Source organism: Phalacrocorax aristotelis, chromosome 2, assembly GCF_949628215.1.
Source record: "Phalacrocorax aristotelis chromosome 2, bGulAri2.1, whole genome shotgun sequence".
NCBI classification, from domain to species: Eukaryota; Metazoa; Chordata; class Aves; order Suliformes; family Phalacrocoracidae; genus Phalacrocorax; species Phalacrocorax aristotelis.
The window spans coordinates 104,485,372-104,504,070 of NC_134277.1; the positions used below are offsets into that span (position 1 = coordinate 104,485,372).

Genomic DNA, 18,699 nt, shown 5'->3' on the forward strand with positions numbered 1-18,699 from the left:
TCCATGTACCTGCACTGTTGGAAAGACATTATGTGAGGTCATAATCTTATCCTTCCCAGAAAGTTTCTAGTCCTGGCTTTCTTTTTTGAGTGTGAACAAGGCTCTAAAAGAAGACAGACGAAAACCTAATGGCTGCCCTCTTTGCTGTACCTATACCATTTACTATAAAAAAATGTTTTTTACCTCTTGCTGTAGGAAGTACTCCTTTCTCCACCAGTGAAGTCCACCGAAAACATGCCACAGCTGGATTAATAAGAAAGCAAAGCTGTGGCGCAGTTGTAGGAAAAAACCTAGCCTGTCAGTTCTGTTGTTCACATGCGGCTAAACCACAACAACATGGAGGTTTACAGTGGCTTTCAGGCAGTTTGATACAGTAGAAACTCATAAATGAAGGGCAAAAATAGTATTACATTTCCAAGTTTACACTGTGTGTTTTTATATGGTCTTGCTTCGTAAAAGGTGAAGATCACACTTTTTTCAAGGTACAGTATGGGCTTAAGGCTAGTGGTATTAGATCACAAACATATAGAGCTTGCAAAATTTCTGATGTGCTCTGACAACCTGCTCCATCTTGCGTTTGTGACAAAACCCTTGCAGAGGTGATTTTTAGTAACCGCCATGGTATGACACATGCTATAGCAAATGAGCATGAGCAGTGGCAGGTAACTGCGGTGTGTACTGCCGTCAGTCAGTACTGCAGCAGGTTGCAATGAGACAGTGAGAGCCTCATCATTTTTTTTAACTAGGCTATAAACCAGTTAGGTTGGTTTGCAGATTTATACTGAAACAAAAGCTCTGGCAGGTGTAATGCTAGGATTTGGGAAGAGTCATAAGCATAAGGCAAAAGGTGTTATTGGTTCTACTGCTTTCAAGAAAATAACACGAAGAACAATGGGAGTCGATTGCTTTCATTAAAGACGTCTTCCCAGATGGACATCAATGGTGTCAAAAACTGTAGGTAAAAATAAAAGTTTATCAAAGTTACTTCATGGCGATGTATCAAGCACCAAAACCATTTCTCATACTTCAACAGGGAGCCACCGACATGGACTTTCGTAGCTTTTGACTGTGTGTAAAATTATGGGCTTGTTAGTCTTGACAAGCATCCACCAAGGGACAAAAGAAAGCAGACAAATTTGTAACTCTCCTGAAACTAATGGACATGACGTCACTTTGGTCAATCTCAACTGATGTTCCAAGTTTTGTAAAAATCCCTCTGGCCTGCGCAGTAGAAGTCACTGTATACAGTGTAGAAACGCCGGAATACCTTGCAGTCTCTCTCAGACTGACATTGGCGGCTGCTCCGCTACAACGTGTGGTTGCTCTGCGCACAAACTGGGATGAATGCGTGCTTCCTCTTCGTTGAATACTTTCAAACAATATGAGGATCTGACTGAAATCAAGATTGTAGTGCTTATTATAAAGCAAAGTTAACCAGGTCTAACACAGTATTATGTTTAGTTGTTGAGATGATGCGAATGAGTTTACTGGGAGACAGATGAACAGGATGGCTAAAGTCCAGTAAAGTATTACTAAAGGTCTGTACATGATATCTGTGGCATTGTATGAGGGAATATTGCATGAACTTTAGAACAGTCCAAACATACTGTTAAATGAACTCATAACAAGGGCTGATAACTGAACATCAGTGTGTGCTTAATGTGGGGATAATTAACTAGTGAACTAAAAAGCTCATAACATATGCTAGGTAACTACAGAACAATGCATTAGTTGGTGTTTAAGAAAGCAGTTAAATATAAGCTAAAGCTTGACATTTTTTGGTTGGCGCTGCTTGATAGATGGGCACAACTAAGTCTGATTATTAATACACAGGGTTAGACTTGCTATCTGCCATGTTGCACAAAGGAGGAAACCCAGGTGAGAAGTTTAGTCATGAATGGACCTTTTGCGTTTGGGTAAACCTATATGAATCTGATTCCCAGAAGATGTAGTCAACTTAATGGAAAAAAACTGTAGACAGTATACAGCAGCTACAACACTGCCATTACTCAGCGGAGCGGCATGGCAAACCTTGGAAGGAGCAAACAGTACTGCTGTTCTGTGTGCTGTTAATCTATTTAGAAGAGACCAATATTTAAGTCTTTATCTTCAGTCATTTGCCATGAATGTGTGCCACCAAAATCCACATTCTTACACGCCTTTGGGCTAGATCTCCTTTGCATCACTAATATACATTCTTATTTTACCTTCTATCTACACAAAGCCCTCCAGAATGAAAACAGTGAGTTTGTCTACACTTAAAATACCACTTTATTGCAGTGCTACTGGGAAATCCAAGCAAAGGAAGACAAAAAGCTCCCCATCCAAACCTAACATCTTGGAAGACTCAGATTTTGAGTGTGTAGAAGAATTATCCAGCATCAAACTGTTTATTATGAGCCATTACTTTCCTACGTCAAAATATTTGCCATAAGTGCTGGCTCTACTATTTTTCATTGGCTTCACTTCAAATCCTGTGTCTGTTATTATGAGAGGCTATGACCTGTAGCACAACCCCAAAGCTTCAAGATACAATCGAGAACACCAAACAATTCAAACATAGACTGGCTACACCAGTATCATCCAATACTCAATGAGATGATGCAGCAACTTTGAACGTTGGCTATCTGTTGTCTTCTATGACAATGGTTCTCTTAGGATAGGTGTCAACGTCCACAAATATGTAGCGGACCTCAAATCTTCCTCTGTCAGGATTCTGTAAGGAAAACAATTTCAGGCTCTGCTTTTTTCTCTTTGGTAGTTTAAATTCAAGACCAAGGTTGTCAGCTGTATCAAGCAATTGTACATACCTCTTTGACTTCCACATGGACCGTTCCCCGCTTCCCTGTTTCGGAGCCCTCAATATAGAACTTCAAACGCATATGTTTCAGTCCATCCTTTATATATTCAATGTGACTAAAAACAGCAAAACAAAACAAAAAACCCAACCCACCCAGCAAGGATACATATTATATGCTAGTTAAGCTTCTTAACTAGTTAAGCTGCTTAACTATTTTGTGAGAAAGTGTATTCCGATGCAGTCCTTATGCTACCATGTATTCCTTCTCTATTCTTCTTTCCAAGCTTTTCGTAAGCATACAAGGAGGAGTGGAGTTGGAAGAAAGACCTAATTAGCAGTTGAGGATTAACAGATGAAGCGCTTAAAAGTCCTCACCCCAGTCCTCCCCTCAAAACTCAAGAGCAATCCAATGGCTGAAGATTCCGGAATTTCCTTGTATTTATTCTAAATAACCCCCAGATTCAGAGCCTGGTATCTAGAAAGGAACACCCACCTCACCAAGAGTGCCAGGCATGTTTTTTAGTCACTTAAACTAAGTTACCAAGCAAAAAAACCCCACAAAGAATATTTTGTCAGCCCAATTATCAGGTTGGTTAAATCACATCAAACCAGTTTACTATATGCTTTACTTATTTTGGCACTAACTTTGTTGTACTGGAGTTGTATGACTGATATCAGAACTCCAACCTGAATACTGATATTTAGACTGGAGTTCAATTATGCTTAAATATTACATAAATAGAAAGGTCACATCACTTTCAGGGTGACCACTTCCAGAAACTAATGGTCAAACTAGAGTTCTGGTGCCAGTTTATGTTTCCTACTGAAATTACTAACTGCAGCATGCTACCAAGCTCTTATTTCCACCAGTCATGCCCAGGTACACACTGTGAATTAAACTTCCAATACAGTTTAAGGTGACATGATGGGTTACAGAGAACAATGACGAACGAAGAGCCTTACTGCAGTAAATACACGTTCAAGCTGTTCATACACAAAAAAATCTGTATGTTTTTGAGACATTTAAGGTCATCCTTATTCTGCAGACACAAATGCTACAATCTCACAGTCCTCAGCTCAAAGCTTTATTTAAAATACTAGACTTTCAAAATGATGGAAATTAAATACTAGGAAAGCTGATAGAATATATTTACATATTTACATTGGTTTTTTTACAGGCAGATGCTTAAAACATTTTCATTTAGCAGCTCCAGTTCAAGCACTTTTTCACAGTCTGGTGAAAAGATAAACTTCCACCAGTAAAAATCACCTTCCTCTGGAAAAAAAATTCTCAATTTCATGGTTCAAGTTGTGTATCTGGGCTTACATGTCCCATCCTATATATTCAAGTCAAAAATCCCAATAAAGACAAGGCCCCTACTGGGTTATAGTGCAGGGAGGATTTACATTTTGTAAGAATTAGTTCTGTTGTCTCCCTCAAAAGCAGATTAATGAATAGACACACTCATGAAAGGTTTAAGTGAGAGATGTTCTTTTAAATACACGGTAGACATGAGGCCTCAAGTACCAAAAAAGAACATAAGAAACGGGCAGTCAATACTGCGAATCAGCTCAGGGACAACAGTCACTGCAGTGACTACAACATGTTCAGTCAGGCCCAGTCCAGCTTTAAACAGAGCAAGCTGGAATCTTGAAAGTCGGAAAGTTACCACCTCCTGCTCTTTCTGAGCTGATAAGAATTACTGCTTCAAAAGGAGAAAAAACTCTCGAAGAACAATTTATCAAAGAACAATTTTACTCTATTTGAGGGTTTCAGACTGTAAACTTCAGTCAGATCCCTGCTCCCTAGATGCATGCCTAGGCCCCTGTACTGGTCTCTTCAGACTCGACCTATTCTCTGGAAAGACCAGCTCTATGTTTACTGTGCTGGCCATTGCTTGGTTCGAGGCACTCAGAACTGCCATCTTACCACTAAATACAGTGCACATACGATGTATGTGCCACACAAGAGATACTGTAAAAAACTGATTTCATTTTCACTCACAAGTGACAGGGTACATCCCATACAGCTCATTAATTTAGATCCAACTTGCTATTATGCGACCCAAAATGCCTCAGGTGTGCAAAAACTAGTGTCTGTATAGGGCAAACACCAAAGGGCACCTGACAAGCTGTCGTCTTCCTCTTCTTGTTGCCTCCCCATAACCTTTAATAGATTCACCAAAAACACCAATTATCTACAAGAGAAAAGAGGTTTGAGTTGTCAGAAGATATCACATTCAAATAGTATCAGCTCACATCCCTGCTGTGAAGGCATTTTCTTCGAACAAAATGCCCCTTGCGAGTCTGATGTGTCAAGAATAGAAGAGTTTTTGAAAGAAAACAGTGTAAGGAAAATGTCTCTGTATTTCAGTGCTTTTCTTCACAGTCACATATTACATGTCTAAAATAAATCCTACTATCATCTTCTATTTGTACCATCCTCTGAGATTATGACATTTTAATCTCTTCTTACTGTATATTTTCAACTTTACTGACATTTTGTGTAAAAAGGAAAAAAGCATGAAACATTTGCTCACGTCTTCTCTAAAAGAATACATTTCAAAGTTTAAAATGCAAATGCACTCCCCTTCATGGTATCTAAAAACACTACTGTTTAAGAAATTCAATGACTTTTTTTTTTTTCCCCAGATTTATTAAGCCAGACCAAATTAACCTAGTTTTAAACTTACTTTAAAGTTGGTTAGAAAGGGAGGGTGATTTTTACTGTATAAGTACTGGAGAGAAATTTTAATTCTACAAACTTTTTCCTAAGCAGTCTTCGTTTTTGTTCTAGTGACAACTTGTCACTTCATTTCTAGGTTATCCTTAGTGGCATCTGTGGCAACTTTGCTTGAAAGCTATTCCATGCATCTCTTGTTTTGCCTGAAGTAGTGGTTTTTAAAATCTAATTTTAGATTGATTTTTGTTTACATCTAGCTATCTTATATGACTGTGGGATCACATGACTATTCTTTCCCTTTTCCTGCTAGCCACATGAATGCTAACTGTGTTTCAAATGAAGAGTTTAAATTCCTGGACACTTATGCAGTGATTTGCAGAATGACAGGACCCTAGTGAAGTGTCACAAGAGAAAAACTGCGCTGAGGAAAGGCAGCAGGCTAGATCTATAAAGCTTAAGTGGGACCAGTTGCCTCCCTGACTGGCAGAACTCCGTAAATACCACATTTAGTAGGCACTTAGCTATGTCTACATGACTTTCTGCATGGAGACGCAAGCACATGCTCTGAAAGGGCACTGTTGTTGCACCAGTTTGTTGTGCTGTGGTACACTCACTGAACTTGGCTTTTAGCAGGCTAATTCACTCAAGCTCAGACCTGAGTAACTTGTCCTAATGTAAGCTCCAACTTGGAGCTGACCCACCTCTGGCCAGCTAAAAGCACAGGCAGATCTGCTGGTGTTTGCCTGCTAAGCACCATGTGGGCCTTCCTGCAGCTTTATTTGTGAGATTCCTCGTGCAAGCTTTTACCTCAAAGAGAGACAGTAACTACTGAGAAACATAAACTTATGACTAAGGTTCAAAAACCAACCTCAGGGTGAGATCTGCATTTCTCCAAGGCATCTCCATAGATCTTACTTGGACTAGAAGAAGAGAATAGCTCTTTAAAAATCACATAGAACAAACCACCTGTAACAGAAACAACAGCAGATGGAATGAAAACTAATCAAACTCGATGGAATTAATGAAAAGCACCTTCTGATAAAGAATGTAATTTTTAAAAATAACCTGTAACACCGATTCCAACAAGCACCACAATAAAATAGGTGAAGTCTCTTCCAGCTTCTTTCACTGAAATAGACAGAAAACAACACAGGAGTTACAATCTTGGAGAGTTAAGACTTGCACAGGTTTCTTACATAAATGGTCTTCTATTAGTCTGCACCTCAAATAATATTTCGGCAGAAGAAAAAATTCCAACAACAGCTTCCGTAATGCCTCACCACTAAAAGAAAGAGACCGTGGAACATCTCTTATGTTGTGCAGGGCATATTTATACCTCTATATCAAGTTGTATTATTTTCTGTTCTCCTACTACATGTCTTCAAGACCCAGAATTGCACTTATTGCTACTTTTTGTGTACACAAGAGCTAGAGCTTTTTTAAGAACTAATGAGTTATTTAGCACTGCAGTATTCAAGCCACCATATAAAGCACAATCATTGCAATCCTTAGGCTGAGAAAGGAGAAAGGGAGAAGTAAAAATAAAAAAGCATAAGCTTAAAAATTGCACACACAGAAAATACTTATGACTTCTCAATCAAGTGAACAATAAAAAAGGATATTAGACTAAAATATATTTCATTTATTGAGACTATTTACTACAGCTTGCCTGATTAGTTTTTATGCAATGTACTAGTTAAAGTGTCAACATACTCCAAAAAAATGAGTCTCTGCTACAAAATATTTTCGAGAACTTGGAAAGAGACTACTGATTTAAGTGACAAGGTGTGCCTTTTGGTGAATCACAAGTTATCAAGGAAACTTTAATAACTCTTCTTCCTGTATCCTTCTGATGAGTTGAGGATGTTTTTCATATACCTTTTCAAAGCACTTAGAATTTCTGGGGCTAATTACGTAGTAACCACTTTTCACTGATAAGACCAACCAAAGTGACAGCCGTCATGTAAAAAAACTAGAACCACGTGTGGAGCTTCGACAACTTTGCCGGAAGTAAACTTGTTATAACAGCATCGAGACAGGTTGCGTGTGACGGGTTTTCCTTGTGAAAAAGGTGACGAAAGACTACTACATCTTATCCCCGATGTGACCTAAAAACTAGATCAACAAGCTGTTGGGAAGAAGCCACATAATTTCTGTTCTGCTTCTTTGTGCAATACATACGCTGAAATGCATCAACTACTGAAAACAACACGATGTGTAAAGGGCTCGTTGGTTTTCTGAGAATGGTTTGTTTTTTTTTTCCCCTCCATTCCTGAGTTTCGGGGCTCTAAACCCCCACCTGCAGCAGTAACCTTTTCCGCGCCAGCCGCTCCGGGCAGCGCTCGGTATCGGCGCTCACCAGTGGCTACCGCCCGCCTTACCTTTCTGGGCAGCCGACAGCAAAGTTTCCTCTTTCCGAGCCCTCTGCACGGAGACCTGTTTGCCATCACCGCCCGGCCGCCCAGCCCTCAGCGCCCCCGCTCGCGTCCCGATACTCAGCCGGGGGGCCCGGGGCAGCGGGGCGGGCGGCTGCTGCTGGTGCCGCCGCCACCGCAGGCAGAGGCAGGGCCAGGGGCCCGTCCCGGTCCCCGGCCCCAGGCGGGCCCGTCCCGGGGCAGCCAGCAGCCACCTCCCCAGGGAGGCCGGCGCCCGCGGGCCACGCTGCCCCGCCCGCCCAACAAGGGAGGCGGGCAGCATGTCGGGCCGCGGCGGCGCCCGGGCGCCCTGAGGGAACTACGGCGGAGGCAGCCGAGCTAAGCGGCGAGATCCTGCCCCTCTCCCGGGGTGGGGGCGAACCCTGGGGGCAGAGGCAGGGAACGCTACCGCCCTCAGCGCGGCTCCGCGGCCGCTCCTTCAGGCCACGAGCACCCACTGCCCTTTGCCCGCCCACAGCCGCCGCCGCCCGCCTTTGCCGCGGCGGAAATCCCGGGGGCGGAGGGGAAGAAGCGGCAGCGGGAGCTTGGGAGCCGTAGTTTGGGCGGGAACGGCGCCCGGCGGGGTCGCTGCAGCCGCTGCCCACCCTTCAACGGCGGGGGCCGCCCGCCGCGCCGGGCACCGCCGTCCGGCTCAGCCTCGTTAAGCTGGTTTTCTGTTTGCTTGGGTTTTTTCCCAAATTGTTTTTCTGATCTTGCACGCACAGGTGCGTGAAAGCGCTGCAGTTGACGCTTCCGCGAGCGGAGACCAGAACACCTGAGAAGACCGTGCCACTGATACCCCGAAGAAAATGGAATTTTCTTACAAGTAATAACAGTGAACCACGTGAGCTTTGCAAAACAGCATTTGGCGGCCAGAGAAGGGAGCCGAGAGATAGGGAGGTGTTTGTTTTGCCACTCTATCCTTGAAGAGAGCCGAGAGACTGATAAAAGCGAAGATCCCGCCTCTGAAGACACTGAGAACGGGGGGATGAAGTGTATAGTCGAGGAGGGCAGCTAATTGGGATGTTGATAAGAACTAAAACAAAGTGCCCTTTAGTGAACTCCCCGTTATTATACTAAAAATCACGCCCCCAGGCCAGCAACCCCCCTACTCAAATAAGCCCCTTCCCCTCTGAGCATGCGTGTTAAATTTAAAGGGAGCTGTGCCTTGAAGATGAGAAAGAAACTACCCAATTATTAGCTGGGGGGAGTGAATATTCGCTGTGACTGACCCATCTAACTGTATAAATGCCTCGTAATTTCTCGGTGTGGGGTGCTAGCTTTGTGGGGCTACCACCCAGCACCCGCCTTTGCGCAAAACCGCGATGAACAGGCAGCCCCCGCCCTGCGTGTAGTTCGGCGTCCCGCACACACCCGCTTTCTGGGACAACGCTCCGGCTTCGCGGGGGGCGGGGCGGCGAGCGGAGCTCCCCGTGGGGGGCGGTGGGGCACCCGTCGGGGGTCCCGACGGGGGCTCACGGTGGGGGTCGCTGCGGCTCCCCGGTGTGTGAACGCTTTCCGCCTGCCCCACACCAGGCTTCCCGGGAACCCCACGCCGTGCCGGTGTCCCTCACCTCCAATTAAAAATAAACTCCTTGCGTGCGAACACGGGCTCCCACAGGCTACCTTTGCCTCGGGCAGCGGAGGAGGCACGGGGGCAGGTCGCAACCCTGCTCCGCCTACCCGCCTGCTTCCCCGGGGCGGTGCCCCCGGCCGCCACCTCCTCTCCCGGGCTGGGCGCCGCCCCGCCCCGCGACCTCACGGGGGAGGCGGCAGCGCCCCCTTTCCCCCACCCGTTCCGACGGCGCTGTTCCGCGGCGGAGCCGGCCATGGCGACGGGCCGCGGCAGGGTCCTGCGGCAGTACGGCCGGGGCGCGGCGGCTCCCTCTGGCGCCGCCGGGGCCGGGCCGTCGCGGCCTTTCACTCCTGCTGCCGCCGCCGGGCCCAGGTAACGGCCTCCCTGCCCCGCCTGAGGCGAGGCCGTCGGGGGGCGCTGAACGGGGCTCTGCCGCCCCCGGGGTGCCGCTCGGCCTTGGCCGCCGTGCCCGTGGGGAGCGGTTAGTCCTTTTTCCCCAACTCCATTGCTCCTGTGGGAAGCCCCTCCCCGCCGCCGCCGCACGCCTTCGCTTTCCGCTGCCTCATGGCCGCGAGGCTCGCCTCGGCTTTCCCTCGGTGGCCCTGTGGAGAGGGATGTCTGCCCAGGGGCGATGCGCCTGGCCATGGGAGACACAGGCATTGCCGGGTGCACGGACGGCCTCGGTTTAAGGCGCTGTTTTCTGGGTGGCGGGGCTGCAGCTTGGGTACGTGCTGGAGCTTGGAGGAGGAAGCGTAACAAGCAGCAGCCGGTCTGCGAAGTACTGGCTAGCTTAGTGTCTAATGTACGTGTCCAGGGTAGTTAGGCCTTTGTAACAAATGGGAGGATTTAGCTGTGGAAGGTGGGATTAGCTTAATTCATGTAGTACAGGCTCAGCTTCCAAATATTGAAAGCACCAATCTCGCAAGTAAAGTTGAGAAAGCAGGTTTTTCTGTTAACCTGTTTGTACAACCTTGGCTTTCATAGCTGTTTCATTCCCCCTTTTTTTTAAAACCTGGAAATGGAATGGGTCATACCCACCTTTTTAAAAGACTTTGGAATTGGTAGCTGAGGAAAAAAAACCCCAAAACTCAGATGTCAAAACATTACTGTCATCTCTTTTTTTCCCCAGGCATGCTTTAACATTTGAAGAAGACGACAGGTTTTGTCACTATTTACAACTTTCTATACATTCTTTGAAATAGATTAACAAATCCTGACTAGCAAAGAACCAAAAGTCATGCTGCAAGTACTACGGTGTATGAAAGTCAAAGTGCTGCAATAAAGTTGTGCCCCACGAATTGAAAGCTCATGAAATAACAATTGAGGTGGTTGTGCCTCTAAGCAAGAGCACAGCAGTTGTTACTAGAAGTCTCTGAAGAGGGGGAGTATCACCTGTTACTGATTTGTGGCTTGGGGAGGCAAGCTTTGTCAATGTGGAGTAAAAGCATTTTGTTAGTACTAATTTCAAATCTTAACACATACAGTCCTTGAAAAATAGTTTATGCTATGGATCTGCTGTTGTTTCTTCTTACCTTGAGAATATTTTTATTTTGGAAGATTCACAAATTCAGTACTTTTTTTTTTGAAATGAAGCTTTCAAAAGTGGTAGGTGTTACATCAAAGTTTTCAAGGCACGTGTAGGCAACATTTCTCTTCAGAAATTCCTTCTTGGGATGAAGAAGAGGGGAATGCAAGGAATGGTTAAAAAGAAAGCAAGAATGGCTGAATGTCATGGTTTTAGCTGGGATAGAGTTAATTTTCTTCACTCTAGCTGGTATAGTGCTGTGCTTTGAAATTAGCATGGAAAAAAAAGCCTGTTGAGATAACACACAGATGTTTAGGCTGTTGCTGGGTAGCGCTTATACTAGTCAAGGACATGTCTAGCTTCCCATGCTCTGCTGGGTGCACAAGAAGCCGGGAGGAGAGGGGGCACAGCCAAGAGAGCAGATTCAAACTGACCAAAGGGATATTCCATATCATGTAACATCATGCCCAGTATGTTACCTGGGAGGGGCTGGCCGGGGGAGGAGGGAGCAATCGCGGCTCGGGGGACGGGCAGCGTCGGTCGGCGGGTGGTGAGCGGTTGTATTGTTTGTGTTTCTGTGTTTTTTTCCTCTTTTCCCTTTTTATTAACATTATTATTATTATCATAATCATTTATCATTATCATTTTATTGTAATCATTAAACTGTGCTTATCTCAACCCACAAGTTCTTTTGCTCGTCCGATTCTCTTCTCCATCCCACGGGGTGGGGGGAGTGAGCGAGCGGCTGCGTGGTGTTCAGTTGCCCGCTGAGGCTGAACCACGACACTGAATAAAGGCAATGCAGGTTATGCTTGTACTAGTTAAAGTGTGGCAAAATCCAGGATCCAGCTCTTGATCTGAATTACTCCTAGTCTGTGTAGGCGTGTCACTGTTGGGTATGCCCAAAGTAGGTATCTTTGTGCCTTCAGCATAGGCACAGGGTAAAATAGCCTTGGCTATGCTGCCCATAAAGATACACAAGTGGTAGTTCTGCTGCTGTTGGACAGGACTCGTGTCTGCAAATCCTTTTAGTGGATTTTGAAAAATGCAGTTTGTTACAGCCTCATCTCGTTATATAAGTGTACTTCTTGCTAACAATACATGAGTAAAACATTTGCTTGACCTTCAGGGCATATTTGACGTACAGTTACTTTTTGGTAGTTGTTAATTTTGTTAGTCTGTTAAGAGATTGGCACCCAAGCTGAAATGTGTGTGTCTTTTTTGTTACGCTTGTAACAATTTCGGGTAAAAAATCCTTCAGGGATTTTTTATTTTTATGTAGCACAGTTGACAATGTAGGACAGAGTTGTTCTTCTGATTTCTGTTTTTCTTTGAGCTTAAACCAATCTCAAGAACAGTGTACATTAAATGTACATGGTACCATTGTACTTCAAAAATTTGATTCCGCCTCCCCCCCCCACCCAGTCAGTTGGTTGCTTAGAAACCCAGAGTTGGATTGACCAGGTCTTGGAAAGTCAGATGTCGATACAGACTGTCACCAACAGAGAATATAGGGAGTTCTGCCTGCTCTGTGGCATCAGTGGGTACAAAGTGTAGGGATTTGATTAAGACTGAAACTGCATCTGAATATTTCTATGTGGTTTAATGATAGTATTTGCTTACAGAGTTCTCAGTATCAAAAATCTTGGAAAAATCGTGTGGCCATTTGGATTGTAAGAATTTATTTGTGTTAGTAATATGCAAAGTTGCTTTCTTTAGTAAGAGAAAGTAATTTCTGTCCAAATTGTGTTAATGAGCAATAAAAACATTGATACGCATCTTGCCTGTTGAACTAACACTTATCTCCCAGAGTTGCGAGTATTTTAGCAGGGGAAAAATCTGAAATGAGACTATAACTTTGTTTAAAATATGATTCTGTTTTGTAGTCAAGGGAGTTCTTTTAGAGCCCTGTCTGTTTTTGAGAAAGTTTCAAGGTATTGTTTTATTCGATACCTTTTAGTAGCTTAGCAAACTTGGATGGCTCAAAAACATCTCTGGAGTCATGTTGCAAAGCAGAAGATTAATCAGTGAGCTTGACTTGCTGCAGGGGCCTATCTGGAGCGTGATTATGGTGGCCACAGTGGTGCAGCTGTCTAACATTAATAGATCTCTACCAGATTCAAAGTGATTTGGTGGTGTGGCACTATTCCCTTTTGACTACTGGGAGAGATTAATCATAGGAGAGACACCTAGGGGTTTAAATAATGGGTTTTAATACCTGGTTTCAGGTATTTTGACTTGGAGATCATTGTCTAAATTTGTGAACTGAGTTACCATGTGACGTATTCCCTCAATCCTCAGCTGAGATGTGGTGTCTACATGTGCATGATATGTGTATTTCTTCATTTTGTGATGATGTGGCTCCTAACAGCTTTTCTTTCTTAGAAATAGGTCAAGGAGCTTTGCTGCTAGGCCTGGGGAATGTTCTGAAACTGCAAATGCTGTAATTAAAAGTCTGCGTTTGACACCTTCCATAAAACCGAAACCTAATTTGTGCATTGAGAGGTGAGTAGGACTTTACTTTAAGGGTAAGAGTTGAAGACCCCTAGCAGACTAGAAGCCATTTTTTGACTGCCTGCTATTATTACGTTCAAACCTTGGAGATTTTGATGTCAGATGTTCTACGCTGAAAAGAAAAGATTTGCTTTCCTGGCCTGCTTTGTGATCCTGTGTTGACCGTCTTATGTTTTCTGGCATGGTTCTCCCTCGCTTCCTTTTCTAAGTTCGTATGAAGTGTGTAAGTTTTCCAAGTTGTATGAAGCCTTTAGCAAATCAGGGACCGTGTTGTTCCTTGAGAGTAAAAATTGTTACTGTACTACTTCAATAAAAGCCAGTTTGGAATTAAACTTCTGATATTCTCTTGATGCTTGTTGCTTTGTATAGAGAGGCTTAGGATGGTGGAGTGGGATGAGAGGGGAGGAATAAAGTGGCTGCTGCATATTTGCTGCAAGGTGAATGTTTCAATCCCTGTTTGACAGTGAAAGGGCACTTTCAGTATAATCGTAACTTGCTTTCTTCTTGAAAATTAGTTACGTTTCTACTAAAACCATCTGTGAATATGTTACATGAAAGATTAATTAATTTTCTTTGTTTTATACATCTTACAGCTTCCTGTGTAGTCATTTCTCTGTTCTGCATTGTATGGCCAGTTCAATCCCTTATGCTCTTTGTTAGGTGGGAAAGACAGGAGAAAAAAGAAAAAAAAAATCCTATCAGCTTCCCTCAAAGAAAAAATAATACAGTTTTTAAAACTACTGTTGAGAATCCTAGATCAAGCGTATTAGCTAATTTAGAGCTTTTTAAGGGATCATTTCTAAATTCTCACTGGAATAAATGCACAAACTGCTTTGGCCTTACAGTGTTTGAGTTATTTTACATAATAACCATGGAAGTTTTGACACAGTTGCCCTATGTGAGTGCAACTAAGATTCTGAGTTTTAATACAAACCTTGGAGTATTGGTATTATTATAATTCTATGCTTGAAAGCTATATGCTTCTGGAGTAAAGTGTTATAAATCAGCAGCTGCTGTAAATGACACGATAGTAAATGGGCAAGAGACACAGCTGTGGTGTTGACTTTCACAGCAGCTTCTATTTTCAGTGGTGATTTCAATGTTACCATACTTTCATGTGCCAAAAGTTAGAGTATAAAATAAATCTTTTTTTTAAACTCTGTGCAGTTACTGGGTACTACTTGAAGGGTATGAGGTTTCTGTCTGTTAATACAGAAATCATGGTGACTCAGCTCCAGGTTATGTTGAGCTTGTTGCACCTGCATTTCAGGCAGCCTTACCGAAGCACAGAAACATTAATGTTCTCAAGATACCACTCAGCTCTTAGTTTAAAGTTCACATCTTTCTGTTGATGTAAATGAAAACTGTGTGAGACCCCTGAGCACACGTGGTTTGAAGACTTTGATGAGGTAGAGCATGATCTTACTGTTTGACTAAGACATTTCTGTCCTGGTGCATCCTGAGACCTGACACCACAGTCAGGAGGAGAGTGAGTGAAGCAGTTCTGGCAAATACTGGTGGTTATTGACTAAGTGTTAAAATCATGGTACAAGCAGCGAGAAACTGAAGTTGAACAAGATAGTTTCATGTGAAACTAGTATAAAGTTAACAAAGTTCAATCAATGAAAATACAAACCCATAACTACTTATGTTTTTTTATGTTGTTCATTTTTTGTTATGATATATGTATATATACATCATTATGTTATGATATATATTATATATGTCATGAATATGTATGAAATCTGTATAATTCACGTAATTGCACTGTGTCACTTGAATAGGTTGTAGTGAATTGTTTTAAGCAAATGTTTTAGATCAGAGTGACAAATCAGAAACAAAGGTCTGCAAATAAACTCTTCAGGTGAGTTTTGATTTGTGCGTTTATAAGCTGGTAGTTTCTATCTTCTTTGTTTTGGTCTGGTTTGGGATTAAAATTGTTTGCCATTGTCATTTCTGGGGTTTGCAGGCAAGTCTAATGGTATTTCTCTTTCTCTTGTTTTCCAGCATGCCATCAGAAATGCTGATGAAGATACTTTCCTATTTGGATCCTGTGTCCCTGTTGTGTGTTGGTTGTGTGAATAAGCTCTTCTATCATCTGGCCAGTGACAAGTAAGGAAGAGGGAAGCATAAGTGCTAGTCCTAACTGTGCAGCAGTTGAGTTTACCTGAGTTATGAGTCTTTCTAACTTAGTTTCACTGATGTCGGAGCACAGATGCATGTGCCTACTGGCAATTACTTTGATGAAAACGGACAGCATAGCTCACAGTGCAACAGGTTGTATGGAATTCTAGCTGTGCAAGCCCTGTTAAGTTTAATGGGAGTTACGAGGCTAAAACTAAATACGGAGTTTTGAAATTTTGCTATTGGCATTTATTTTCTTGTAAAATTTGCATATATATGTATTCACAGGCACCTGCACAGGATTTTTGGTTCAGGCAATCCTTAGTGGTGTATAGTAGTGGTATTGTTTTTTCAGGATTCTCCTGCATTCGTGTTATTTAAATGAGGAAATGTCTTCCTGTGTAGGAAGTTGCAGCATCTGGTATTCATCCATTTCTCACTTATTTGCCAGAACTTGTACAGTGAATCAGTTAACATTGGCACCGACACCTTTAGAACTGATGACTTTAAAGGGAAGGCAATAATCCAGATTTTTTTTTTTGAGGCTGTCAGCAGGTGCATGTAGGTAAAAATGGCGTGGTTGACACAAATTATATATCTTAATATGCATTTTCCACTTCAGGATAGTAAGGTAGGATAAAATCATTGTGGCTGTTAAGGGAAGCTGATTCATCTGTCTCCATCTCAACAATGTCTATCACCATTTTCTAATCTCGACAGAGATTACTGTGTATACTCAAATGGGATTTGAGAGAGAGATACTTTCCCTTCTGTAGGAGACTGGTTCAGTGGGACCAGGTCACTGCTTCCCACTGGATTTCCATGGACCTTCCTGAGTCCCTAAATCTTGTGGTGAATTAACAGACATTTTAATTGAAGTCCCTGTATACCTCTCTGACAAATCTGATCTTGGTTTTAGGCAGAGTATCTTTTTGAGGATATTTCTGCTGTTCTGGTGTACAGGATACTGTCCTTCATGCAACAGGGCCATCAGTCTTTCATCGTGATGTATCTGTGCTGCCTAATGCTGTGCTTTGTCTTTGAGCTCTTCAGTTAATGCCTGCACTTTAACAGTTCCTTGGCTGTGATGTCTTCAATGTAACTGTTGAAGGCAAGGAAATGCTTCTGACCCCCCTTTCTGCATCCCCCTTGTCCCAGCATGTGGTATTACTCCAGCCTTCCTGCTGTGCAGCATGGGAAGCTCACATAGATGGTCTGTCTGAAAGCCTGAGGGTTTTGATCACCAGCAGGAAGTGCTTGTATAAGAAGAGGAAGTGAGAAGCCGGAGCACAGGGGGAGATCTTTTTGCCTTACCCAGATCTTATTGCCATTGTGGTTAAGGGATGACTGAGAATGGTGCGTGTCTGATTGAGGCATTTGAGTTAGTAGTAAGAGGTTGGGTTAGCTTGTTATAACTGTTGTAACAACGTCCAAAAAGAGGCCTTGAGGTGAATATTATACTTAACACTTTGAGGCGAAAGTGACACGTATTCAGCTGTGAAAGAGGCAAATTCATGATTCCCTGTTCAATGCCTTTTTGATTTGTGTGCCCTGAATTCTTCAGAAGTCAGAGGCAGAATCAGAATCCTGTTCTGAAGATTCCTCATGAAGGGGCAATGATAAGTCCCTAAACACCAGTGATTCCAAGTCGCCCTTTTTTTCTCCTCTGCCTCCCTGCCCTGACTGAATTTTTGAGCTTTGGGAACTGATCTCTCATCTGCTGGCACAATGCTGTTTTGCGAAAGGAAGAAGCAAAATATGTAACTGAGAGTGAGGAGAAGAGTGGTAGGTGTTGGTGGCAAGTCTGTCTTCATTCAGCTTATATTGCCTGAGAATGTACCCTCAAAATGCAGGAAATGCCTACCCTGTCTTCAGCATCATGCAGCCAGATGCTGAGTATCTCTCCCCATTCAAGAAAGGATGTCTGTCTTGGGAAGGGGTTTCTAGTTAACAGGAGGTTGTTATAGGAGGACATCTTACTGGACTTTTTAGGCTGAATAAGACCAGTTGGACGATACACAGCTTAATTTCACCTCATGATGGTGTGTGAAGGACATCGCTTCTTTGTTTTCATCATCCCACAACTCTTAGCTGGTTTGGAGTTAAATAAGAATTTCTCCCTCCATCAGAAATGGTTTATGCTATCTGATAACTGAGTTGTCTTTTCTTTGTGGTCTCAGAATTGAAGTATCTTAAGTCTTTGTTTTACTTATAGGGTTGCTCTTCATGTTCTGCCCCCTGCCTCGATTTTGGTGAAAGGAAAGTTGGAAGCTCATGTTGACTGTGAATCCCCCTTTACCAGTCATAGAAGCTTATGGGTCTGTGGGTTTTAAACAGGTTTGACTCAAAAAAATGGCAGTGGGAGATTGCACATATATCTGCAGAGCAGCAGGCTGGAAGGTGTTTGCAAAATTCCAGAGTATGTTTGGATCCATAACAAAGAGCCTGGCTCTCGGCATGTAGCACGTGGGGACTTATTCTCAGCAGCTGATGAAGTAAGAGTGGTTTTTATTGGTAGGAGGCTGTGTGGGATGGATTCAGTCCTTGAATGCTGTAATGCTTTAAGGAGGAGAAAAATGCATTGCAAAGCACGTTAATGTAAGTTTGCCTGGGGATAAGCGAGGACTGGTAGAGGTAATCTTGTTGATAAATGGTAGCAAATTTCTCTTGAGAATTTGTTTCTGTTGCTATTCATTTTCTTCAGTGCAGTTATGTAGGCTGTGTGGCTAGAACTTTAAAATTAGAAAATTTATTGGAAACCTTTATTCACAGATTGTTGTTTGAATTTTTGTAACTTCTTGCACTCAGTATTCCCTGAACTGTCCTAGAGATACTGGGGGGGGTGGAGGGCAGAAATGTGACCTCATATTTTTCCAAAGAGGAAAGAGATGAACCCGTTATTCCTGTTGCATGTTTCTTTCACCTCTTCAAAAAGTCATCTAGTCTCTGAGCTTTTCAGAAGAGAGTGCAGAAGGGATTGACATGACAGTGGTACCACCACCAAACATTGGTGATTCTGTCTTCCTCCATTCCACTTTCAGCTGGATCTGTGTGAAAAACCTG

At 43.2% G+C, this 18,699-nt stretch overlaps 2 protein-coding genes across 3 annotated transcripts in view; one reads left to right on the forward strand and one right to left on the reverse strand.

The window, feature by feature from the left end:
- Positions 1-2,247: 2,247 nt before the first annotated feature.
- On the reverse strand, positions 2,248-8,398 carry TIMM21 (translocase of inner mitochondrial membrane 21). The gene is made up of 6 exons (XM_075084584.1): positions 7,865-8,398; positions 6,549-6,611; positions 6,352-6,449; positions 4,925-4,998; positions 2,811-2,916; positions 2,248-2,716 (listed from the first exon to the last, which is right to left on the reverse strand). Exons 1-6 carry the CDS (start codon positions 8,178-8,180, stop codon positions 2,624-2,626), a joined length of 750 nt encoding a protein of 249 aa, XP_074940685.1. The 5' UTR covers positions 8,181-8,398; the 3' UTR covers positions 2,248-2,623.
- Positions 8,399-9,647: 1,249 nt separating this feature from the next.
- Positions 9,648-18,699, forward strand: part of FBXO15 (F-box protein 15) — a 128,145-nt gene continuing 119,093 nt past the window's right edge. The window contains exons 1-3 of one of the 2 annotated variants that reach the window (XM_075084583.1): positions 9,648-9,845; positions 13,384-13,503; positions 15,520-15,624. In XM_075084583.1, the coding sequence (XP_074940684.1) occupies positions 9,727-9,845; positions 13,384-13,503; positions 15,520-15,624 (344 nt within the window). In that variant the 5' untranslated portion in view covers positions 9,648-9,726. The remainder of the gene's footprint in view (positions 9,846-13,383; positions 13,504-15,519; positions 15,625-18,699) is intronic. The other variant, XM_075084582.1, reaches the window with a different exon arrangement.